The sequence below is a fragment of the Crotalus tigris genome, unplaced genomic scaffold (assembly GCF_016545835.1).
Source record: "Crotalus tigris isolate CLP2741 ecotype Arizona unplaced genomic scaffold, ASM1654583v1 scf7180000021160.8983255:1529534, whole genome shotgun sequence".
NCBI lineage: Eukaryota > Metazoa > Chordata > Lepidosauria > Squamata > Viperidae > Crotalus > Crotalus tigris.
This window is the reverse complement of record NW_024098373.1, coordinates 401302-412516: the sequence shown is the minus strand read 5'-3', so window position 1 is coordinate 412516 and position 11215 is coordinate 401302. Positions and strand designations below refer to the sequence as shown.

Genomic DNA, 11215 nt, shown 5'->3' with positions numbered 1-11215 from the left:
TTTCGTCGGCCCAGACACACAGCTGCAATGTGTCCTTGTTTGCCTCATGCCCTGCAGGTAGTGGAGCGGAACTTGCAGTCAGTTCTCCTGTGGCGACCTCCACAGCCGATGCACTTGAGCGGAGCTGAAGAGCTTCCCTTCTGATTTTCTTCCTTCGCGGGGTGTAGACGGTCGACTTCCTCGTCTGGATCCTCCTCGGAGTTTCGTTGGACGTCTTCCTGGTGCACGGATGCACCCTCTGGACTGTTTCTGATCGGCAGCATGTTCTTGACAGCGCCGCCTGCTGCTTCTTCTGCGGTGACTTCCCTTAAGTCATCTTGGAAGGATAATTCTTCCTTAGCGAAAAGTCTCTGTTGTAGCTCTCGATGCCTTAACCCGCACACGAATCGGTCCCTCAGTCGTTCTTCGAGGTCCTTGAACTCGCAGTGCTTGGCGGCCTTCCGTAATGCGGCGATGTATTCCTTGGCTGACTCACCGGGCCGTTGATCCCTCTGTTCGAAGGTGTGTCGCCATGCGATGACGGATACCTTGGGGTGGAAGTGCTCCTTCAACAGCTTCTTCAGGTCTGCGTAGCTTACAGACTCTACTGGAGCAGGTGCTGCAAGGTTTTCTGCGATTTCGAAGGCGTCCTGGCCGCAAACGCAAAGCAGGGTGGCAGCCTTCAAGCTATCTTCCCTCACTTGGTTTGCCTTGAAGTAGTTCTCCATCCTGGATACGTAGGACTCCCACCGCTCTGGATGTGAGACGTCGAATTCCGAAAGCCTTCCAATATTCGCCATCTTCAGATCTTCAGGAGACGGGTCTATCAGCCAGCCTACCCCCGAATGCACACCGGATTGGCGGGCAGCTGCCGAGTCGACGCCGTTCCTTTCCGCCGCTCAGGACTCCTTGGGTAAGCTTACACTTCTTCCTTTCCAGGTAGTGCAAGGCATCCCACCTTCGTCGCCAGTGTTGTGTCCGTGGCGGGAAAACAGACACGAGAAGCAGCTGGAGTTCTCAGGTTTCTTTATTCAGCGTTCAGCTTACAGGTAGATGGCTTCTGGTGCGCCCAAACGCTTCGCAGCCTCTTATATAGGCAACTCCCGGGTAAATGTGTTACTTTTCCCGCGCCAGCACCCGCGCATGCGCACGGCGCTGGCGACAGCCTGTCTGGTCCCGGGCAGCTTTGCACCTGCCCGGGACTGCCTGCAAACGCCCGAGCCGTTTGCAAGGCTCGGGACATAACACCCAGCCTTTGTTTAAAACCTCAGCCAGTCTCTGGGTCGCAGAAAAAGAGAAAATAAAATAACAGGAGGTGGGAGAAGTATCCAGGAAATTAAACTTTCCAGGTTCTTTGGAAATCTGAAAACCAAGAAAAAAAGAAAGTGGAACTTCTTAAATATTTTCAACGTCTGTTTTATATTAAATGGTCTACCTTCCCTGCTACAAGACTTCTAACTCTGTTCGTCTGTTAAACTTTGAACTAGGAGGAAGACAACTGTATCTGAATTTCTAGCACAATTCTTGACCACGCCTAATATTATATTTCCCGTACTTTGATTTTTATTCCACTCTTGGAGATTGTCTTTGCTTTATGTTTGTTCTTTGCAACAAGGCCTGATATCTACCACACCTTGCTGATTGTAAACTCCATCTCTGGAGTTTAAAGGAACAGGTGCCCGATATAAACAATCCGTGGACTGCTTCAGAGCTTCTTTGGGTTGTTGTCGTCCATAGTTTTAACACAGTCTGCCTCCTCCCTTTACTAACGGGGGCAGTTCCACAGTTATGTCAGCCTGCATCCATTGCCTTGCAAGCCTTCAAAATAACCGTCACGTATTCAGAAAGATAACAGGAAATAGTCAGAAATTAAATCTTGGAGCAGAAACCCTGGTCTGCACCGTGATTCTTCTCTGTCTACCTGACTTCATGCTTGTCTACAAGCAAGAGACTAGCCAGGTCCAGTTGCATTTGTGAGCTACTGCTGGGTAAGCCAAGGTGTGATGTTTTGTTATTGCCTTGTCACCACTGCAAGACCTGTCTTGTGCAAATGTTTGACCTACCTATGCTCTTTCAGTCCTGGACAGACTAGTTCAACCCCCTCCTCAAGCAGGAGATTTTAGGAAGAGATTTTAAAAAGAGACAGAACAGCCATTTGTTGGATACGGTACAGGGTTTCCTGCTTGAGCAGGGGGTTGGACTAGAAGACCTCCCAGACCCCTTCCAACTCTATTATTCTGCTATTGTTAAAATGAATTATGGTTAATGTGGGCAAAGAGGTTTAAGCGTCTAAGCTACCAGGGTTTTCAATACTTCTTCATGAAGCACAGACAGGAATCAGCCCCCAATATCTGGGCTTCTTGTCTGTGCATTTGTCAGACAAAAAGGCGATAGAACTGCTGCAACAAAATCCATGTAGCTTTGGGTTGAATTCATAGAAAGGCAATATCTGGTGCATTAGAAGCAAGGTCTTATTGTTTTACTCTCTTGAGAGAATGACATTCACAGTTGGGAATCAAATACCACTTGGTAAGGCCACACTTGGAAAACTGCCCCCAGTTTTGGTCACCAGGATGTAAAAATGAGGTTGAGACTCTAGAAAGAGTGCAGAGAAGAGCAACAAAGATGATCAGGGGACTGGAGGCTAAAACATATAAGGAAAGGCTGCTGGAATTGGGTATGTCTAGTTTAATGAAGAGAAGGACGAGGGGGGACATCATAGCAGTGTTCCAATAGGGGCTGCCCCAAAGAAGAGGCAGTCAAGCTATTTTCCAAGGCGCCTGAAGGCAGGACAAGAAGCAACGGGTGGAAACTAATCAAGGAGAGAAGCAACCTGGAACTAAGGAGAAACTTCCTGACAGTGAGAACAATTAACCAGTGGAACAACCTGCCTCCAGAAGCGGTAAATGCTCCAACACTGGAAGTTTTTAAGAAGAGACTGGACAGCCATTTGTCTGAAATGGTATAGGGTTTCCTGCCTGAGCAGGAGGTTGGACTTGATGACCTCCAAGGTCCCACCCAACTTTATTATTATTATTATTATTATTATTATTATTATTATTACTAATTATTATATCTCAAGAACTGCACATCCCTGGTTTAGAGGGCACAGAATAATAATAATATTAATGGAAGAGTGTTTAAGAAACTGGTTCTTGGTCCATCAGCAACACGGGAGAGTCAAGTCCAGGGGTGGCATGATAACACCAGCTCCAGGGGGGGGGGTGGGAATAATTTTATGGGCCTGTTATTTATTTGTTTATTGGGTCTTTATCCCACTTTTATTACTACCAAGTGGCAAACATACCTAATTTATTTATTTATTTATGAGACTTATATACCGCTTTAAGTGCAAGCACTCTCTAAGCGGTGTACACCAGTAAGCAATGTATATATATATATATATATATATATATATATATATATATATATATATATATATATTTACATTGCCCCCAACAATCTGGGTCCTCATTTTACCAACCTCGGAAGGACAAAAGGCTGAGTCAACCTTGAGCCAGTCAGGATCGAACTCCTGGCAGTCGGCAGAGCTAGCAATAGCACTTATATTTACATACCACTTCATGGTGTTTTACAGCCCTCTCTAAGTGGTTTACAGAGTCAGCATATTTACCCCCAACAATCTGGGTCCTCATTTTACCAACCTCAGAAGGACAAAAGGCTGAGTCAACCTTGAGTTGGTCAGGATCAAAATCCTGGCAGTCGGCAGAGCTAGCAATAGCACTTATATTTACATACCACTTCACAGTGTTTTACAGCCCTCTCTGTAAACCAGAGTCAGCATACTACCCCCAACAATCTGGGTCCTCATTTTAAGGATGGAAGGCTGAGTCAACCTCGAGTCCTGTCAGGATCGACCTGCTGGTAGTGGGCAGAGTCAGACTGCAATACTGCCTTCTAACCACTGCGCCACCAGGGCTCCTGGGGCTTGATAATCTTCTCATCCCATTCCTTTTATTGGCTCACTTGCGCCAATCATCTTTTAGTATGAGAAAAATCTCTTGTGGTCCGAAAGGAAATCAACCCTGGCTGTTCTTTGGAAGGACAGATAAAGCTCAAATACTTTGGCCACTAAATGAGAAGAGCGGACTCCTTGCAAAAGACCCCCATACTTTTACTCTTGAAAGAGAGATTTAAACCAGACAAAAAAGAGTTATGGGTTTGATTTTGTGAGAAACAAATTGGAAATCCTACTGTGTGATAGCCATGAGCATTCTTACCAAAGTTTATAAATTGTTATTGAATTTGAATTTGGAGAATGAATAGGTAAAACCCTCCAGTGGGCAAGGAACTTGGGATATAATGCCACGCTTGAACCATGGGAGAATATGTGGACGAAAAGTTTAAAATTTACATTAAATTATAATTTCAAAGAACAACCGTATACGGTGATGTATCCTTGGTACTGAACGCCAGATAAGTTGTATAAAGGTATTTCAAATGAATGTTGGAAATGTAAAAGTAAAGGAAGAGGATTCACATCTTAATCCAGAGGATTCTCAAAGTGAATATAAAGATAAAACCGGAAACCTTTCTTTTGAGCGTACTATAAAAAGACTTGGGAAAAGAAATTGGAATTTTTATGTTATATATGTTGACGGCAGCAAGATTGCTTTATGCACAAAAATGGAAGGATACTTTGATTCCTACAATGGATGAACGGCTGCAGGAGTTGATGGGGTTAGCAGAGATCACTTAACTGTCTGCTTTGATTAAAGGAAAAAAAGCCAACACCACAATTACTTTTGTTTCTACTTGGAAACCACTTCTGGACTTTGTGCTTGAGGTGGGAAAAAAAAATGAAACTTTGGTTTTGGGTTTTACCAACTAGATGGGTTTATTGATACAGAAATGGCTCGATTATAATATTACGTTAAAAGAAAAAATTGAGTTTTGATGTTATCTTATTCTGCTTGCACCAAAGGGAGTCAGAAGCCAATGCCTGTTATTTATTTATTTATTTATTTATTTATGAGACTTATATACCGCTTTAAGTGCAAGCACTCTCTAAGCGGTGTACACCAGTAAGCAATGTGTATGTATATATATATATATATATATATATATATATATATATATATATATGTGTGTGTGTGTATATATATATATATATATATATATATATATATATATATATATATATATATATATGTAGGTCTTTGGTTGTTCGGGTTTTCTCCCGCGTAAAATTGGAAGTGTCTTGGCGACGTTTCGACGAAGTCCCATTCGTCATCTTCAGGCTGGTGTTTTCAGCTTCGTGCTTCGAGCAGCACGAAGCTGAAAACACCAGCCTGAAGATGACGAATGGGACTTCGTCGAAACGTCGCCAAGACACTTCCAATTTTACGCGGGAGAAAACCCGAACAACCAAAGACCTACATACAAACACCCGCGAAAACCTCAGATATATATATATATATATATATATATATATATATATATATATATATATATATATTTACATTGCCCCCAACAATCTGGGTCCTCATTTTACCTACCCCGGAAGGATGGAAGGCTGAGGCTGAGTCAACCTTGAGCCGGTGAGATTTGAACCGCTGACCTGCTGAACACAGTCAGCTAAAGTGGCCTGCAGTACTGCACTCTAACTGCTGCGCCACCTCAGCTCATCATAATACTCCTTTCTCCTCCTATTTGGGATGAAAGAGAATGATTGAGCCCAAGTCACCCAGCGGGTTTCAAGCCTAAAGTGGCTCACCATCTCCTGGTTTCTAGGCCAGCACTTGAACTACTACACTGCACACAAGCATGGAGTTTGGCTTGATCACCAAAACAATCCCTTCCAACTCCAGATAGTAGTAGATAGACAGTAGCTGTAGTTTGCTCCCCTAGGTCTCCTGAAGCTCCATCTGCTAACTCAGTAGCAAGCAATGCTCCAGTCATGATTGAAACGTTCCAGTTATGAAACTTGAAGCAGTAAATTGGAAGCTGTCAACGGCAATCAGAAAGCATCAAATTCTTACCAGGGGGTGGACTTGATGACCTCCAAGGTCCCTTCCAATATTATTATTATTATTATTATTATTATTATTATTATTATTATTATTATTATTATTATGAATCATCGCACAGTCAGCCATGATGGATTAGGCAGATGTGGATGTTTGATGGTATTACAGATATCGTCGCAGGATGGAAGCAGTTCCCAGTAAGGCCGCCTTTTGCAATTGACTGTTGGCAAATTTGTCAATGCCAATGATGGTGTCCAAGTGGTGCTCCAGTTGTTTTGGGATTGCACCCAAGGCGCCTATGACTATTGGTACTACCCTTGCTTGCCTTTGCCACAGTCTTTCTATTTCTATTTGTAGGTCTTTGTATTTTGTTATCTTCTCCAGTTCTTTCTCGTCTATTCTGCTGTCTCCAGGCACTGCCACGTCCACTATCCAGACTTTTTTTTCTTTTTCTTATCGACAATGGTTAAGTCTGGGGTGTTATGTTGCAGGTGCTTGTCTGTTTGAATTCTGAAGTCCCAGAGCAGTTTAATTTTATCATTTTCTATGACTTTCTCTATTTTATGATCCCACCAGTTCTTGCTTACAGGCAAATGATATTTCTTGCAGATCTTCCAATGCACCATTGTTGCTACTTTGTCATGCCGCTGCTTGTAGTCAGTCTGTGCGATGATGATGATGATTTTCTTCCTCTCTCTTCTGCCTCTTCCTTCTTCTCTTCCCTCTTTCTTACCTTCTTCCTTTCTCTTCCTTCCCTCTCTTTCCTCTCTTCCTTTTCCTTTTTTTCCTCACCCTTCCCTTCTTCACCCATTTACCATTTCTTTTCCCTTCCCACATTCCCGCTCTTCCATCCAGCAGTGTAAGCCACCTGCTTGGCTTCCATCTAACCAGGTGGACTAGCTGGGCTTAATCTGCCCTTGGCCAAACCCAATCTCAAGACCTTCTAAAGTTCTTCGTGGAAAAGGAAGAATAGCTAAATCACAGCTTTATCATTATGCTTCTCTTTTTCAAGCAAGAAGATTCCCCTAGAAGGACCAACCGACCAAGCGCGTGGCCATGTGGCGGCTATGGATCCTTCCCTTGGCTGCCTCTTTTCTCCTGCCTGAAACTGGGGAGGTGGTGAACAGTTTCAGCAGCTGCAATCAGTTTTTCTTGGGTGGAAACCCCCCCAATCTGAGGCCGATGAATCCAGCCAGAATCTGTCAGTTTTATTGGGGCAAGTATCGATTTGCCACAATGTACAACATAAGTGGGCGCATCCCTCTATTCTCGGCGTATAAATATCAACCTGATGGGATGGGAAGAAGAAATGACTGGAAGATCGAACCACAGGTAAAAGGAGTTCCTACTGGAAGCTAGACTTTCCTGAAATGGAGGCAACCTTGAAGGAATGACCAGACATTAGGAAATCCGGAAAGACGTTGAATTTAAGAATTATCAGTACCTAATCAATCCCAGGGTTACAGCTAGGCTGTAAGAGTTCTGTTGACTTGACTTTCCACAATGGCAAGGTCCTACTTCCATCTTTTCCCATAGAACGAAGTTCAGAGGTCACCCAGAACCCAACAGTTCAAGCTGAAGCAATGTGCATTCTCTACTAGGGCAGGGCTTTTCAACCTTTTCACCCATTGTACCACTTTTAGGATACGGCAACATCCAAGTACCACCAGTCGCCTAGCAAGGTGTCAAAAACTTGATGACCAAGTGGGGGATGGGAGGGGTGTTTGGTTTTTATTCTGCCCCCCCCCTCCATCTGCTGGGTGGTTGCAGCAGGTTTTTGATCACTTCACACGACCCTGGGACACTGTGACCGTCATAAATATGAATCAGTTGCCAAGCATCTGAATGTAAATCACAAGACCCTGGAGATGCTGCAACATTCCAGCTGATTGGCACTTCTTCTGGGCTCAGCGGAAGAGCCAGGATCAGTGCAGAGCTCCAGCTGGAGCCTGGCGCTGATCCTGGTGCTTCCGCTGAACCCTGACAGTCCCAAAGAAGCGCTGATCCTGGCGCTTCCGCTGAGCCCTGACAGCCCTGCAGCTCCAGCCGTCTCTCGCTCAGGCTTGTGTGGTGCTGCCACCGGTTCAGCTCATTCCCCTCCCCTGCTACCACTTTTCTAGAAAGGTCGCGTACCACCTGCCAGGTGCCAATGTACCACAGGTGGTACCCGTGCCACTGGTTGAAAAGCCCTGGACTAGGGTACAACTTAAAGTGGTCTGCCCAAGTGGGTCAATCTGGGATCTCAATCTATCTGAAGGCCACCAAAGAATCATAGAATCAGAGGTCCTCAGGGGTCTTCTAGTCCAACTTCCTGCTCAAGGCAGGAGACACACCAGCCCAGTCAAATGGTTGTCCTATCTATGCAACTATATGACCAAATATGCAAGCTCTATTATAGAGTACAGTCTCCCACACCCCAATCTCTGGCTGATTTTTTTTTTCCAGATTCAGGGTATCTGATTCAGTGATGTGTGAATGTTAATCAAACTCATTGCTTTGTCCTTTCTTATTCCCAGCTTGCACTCCCCGGAGAGCGTACACGAAGAAGCATGGAACTGGAAAAGACATGCAAAATTGACCCGAAGCTCCTTGAAAAAAGCCAGGCCGTATCCAAGGATTACAAACAATCTACTATGTATGACAAAGGACACTTGCTGCCTGTGTCCCACCAACCTGACCAGGATAGCAAAGCCGCAACCTTCACCTTAACCAACATCATGCCCCAGTTTTACCAACTCAATAGAGGAAAATGGGCAGAATATGAAAGAAATATGAAAAAATATACTACAGGGTGCCGTGAAACATATGTCCTTGTGGGTGTGGTGGCAGGGGATAAACTCCTCAATAAGAGAGTGACTATACCCAGTCATATTTGGGCTGCAGCTTGTTGTGTGTCTCAAGACAATCAGAGAAGATCTTGGGCTGTCGTTGCTAGAAATAGTGAGAATGAGGTGTACCCGGGAACTCTGCGACAGCTGGAAACATTCCTTGGGAAATGTTACGGAAAGAAGAACATTAATCTTTTCAACGGTGCTTGTTATTCAAGGGATATTCCCGGAGCAAATACAATCAGACGACAAACCTAGCCGTTTACTTGTTCAACATAGGGAATGAACACAGTTAATTATAATCCTGGTTTGTTCTGTCTTGCTCAAAGTTGTGAAAATCCAGGCTGTTTGCCCTAGAACAGGGGTAGGCAACATTGGCTCTTTTATGACTCGTGGACTTCAACTCCCAGAATTCCTGAGCCAGCATGAGGGAACTATGGCCCCCTCATGACTCGTGTACTTCAATTCCCAGAATTCCTGAGCCAGCATGAGGGAACTATGGCCCCCTCATGACTTGTGTACTTCAATTCCCAGAATTCCTGAGCCAGCATGAGGGAACTATGGCCCCCTCATGACTCGTGTACTTCAATTCCCAGAATTCCTGAGCCAGCATGGGGGAACTATGGCCCCTTCATGACTCGTGGACTTCAACTCCCAGAATTCCTGAGCCAGCCATGCTGAGGGGAATGGGAGAGGTTTCCATGCTGAGCCAGGCTGGCTCAGGAATTCTGGGAGTTAAGGGGGCCAAGTCATGAGGGGGCCAAGTTTGAAGACCCCTGCCAAAGAGGCTTGTAGCCACCATACATGTGAAATGGTCTAGCTCAGGGATAGGCAACCTTGGCTCTTTTATGACTCGTGGACTTCAACTCCCAGAATTCCTGAGCCAGCCATGCTGAGGGGAAAGGGAGAGGTTTCCATGCTGAGCCATGCTGGCTCAGGAATTCTGGGAGATGAAGTCCACGAGTCATAGAAGAGCCAAGGTTGCCTACCCCTGGCCTAGTTTATGGTTCAGATTATTGAGCAAACCTGGAAAAATAAATTAACCCAGTCACCAAATGAAGGGTGCAATCCCTTTAACGACTGTCCGATGTTATGATGAGGCTTTGAAAAGTGACTTACAAGCAATCCTCGCATGTAGGACTGTTGCAGTGTCCTATGATCACATGATCAAAATGTGGGGGCGACTGGCCTGTATTTATCATGGCGGCGGTGACCCAAGTTCACCCTTTGCAAGCTTCCCAAGAGCCCTCTATTAAGCACAGTCAAGCTGGTTTTGTTTAATGTCCAAGCAAGAATGGTCATAAAATCAGGCATGACTCCCTGAATGATTATGTTGCTTAGTGACAGAGGTTCAAGTCCAGGTTCAATAAGAGATATGTGTGTCTAAGTAGTACATGTGAATATAATCATTAACTGGGAAAATAAAACCCTCAAAACTGAAATCCACATGCATACACTTTTATAAAAGTTTTGGTGTTTGTATATTGATGAAGAGGAATAATCTATGGGTGCTAGGCTGTGTTAAAAAAGGATAGAATCAAGATCATGTGAAGTGTTAGTACCGTTTTACAATGCCTTGGTAAGGCCACACTTGGAATCCTGCATCCAGTTTTGATCACCACGATATAAAAAAGATGCTGAGATTCTAGAAAGAGTGCAGAGAAGTGCAACAAAGGGGACTGGAGGCTAAAACAACAAGGAATGGTTGCTGGAATTGGGAATGTCTAGTTTAATGAAGAGAAGGACGAGGGGAGACATGATAGCAGTATTCCAGTATCTCAGGGGCTGCCCCAAAGAAGAGGGAGTCAAGCTATTCTCCAAAGCACCTGAAGGCAGGACAAAAAGCAATGGATGGAAACTAATCAAGGAGAAAAGCAATCTAGAACTAAGGAGAAACTTCCTGACAGTTAGAACAATGAACCAGTGGAACAACCTGCCTCCAGAAGCGGTGAATGCTAAAACACTGGAAGTTTTTAAGAAGAAACTGGACATGGTATGGGGTTTCCTGCCTGAGCAGGGGGTTGGACTAGATGACCTCCAAGGTACCTCCCAACTATTATTATTATTATTATTATTATTATTATTATTATTATGGATCATCGCACAGTCAGCCAGATGTTCAGACTGGATTTGGCATTTTGTCTACCTATCCTTACCCAGGACCTGGGATAGGCAGATGTGGATGTTTGATGGTATTACAGGTATCGTCGCAGGATGGAAGCAGTTCCTAGTAAGGCTGCCTTTTGCAATTGACTAATAATAATAATAATAATAATCCCCCAGTGAGGCACTACCTTGACGTGGTTGTGGGGCTTGTGTACTCTGAGGAAGATGAGAGCTATGCCAGAGGTTCAACCATACTGGACAGGTCTCATCAGAGGAGTCAGACAAAGAGTGTCTCTCCCATAAAAAATATGG

The 11215-nt window shown here is 44.5% G+C and overlaps 1 protein-coding gene across 1 annotated transcript; it reads left to right on the top strand.

The window, feature by feature from the left end:
• The first annotated feature begins 1889 nt into the window (after positions 1-1889).
• LOC120320100 (endonuclease domain-containing 1 protein-like) lies at positions 1890-9207 on the top strand. Its single transcript, XM_039369555.1, has 3 exons — positions 1890-1967; positions 6982-7301; positions 8486-9207. Exons 2-3 carry the CDS (start codon positions 7026-7028, stop codon positions 9053-9055), a joined length of 846 nt encoding a protein of 281 aa, XP_039225489.1. The 5' UTR covers positions 1890-1967; positions 6982-7025; the 3' UTR covers positions 9056-9207.
• Positions 9208-11215: the final 2008 nt, after the last annotated feature.

Bases quoted from the DNA above. Each gene is read 5' to 3' on its own strand.
- LOC120320100 (XM_039369555.1), top strand. From the start codon at position 7,026: ATGTGGCGGCTATGGATCCTTCCCTTGGCTGCCTCTTTTCTCCTGCCT. The intron at 7,302-8,485 runs GTAAAAGGAGTT...TCTTATTCCCAG, and splicing joins ACTGGAAGATCGAACCACAG to CTTGCACTCCCCGGAGAGCG.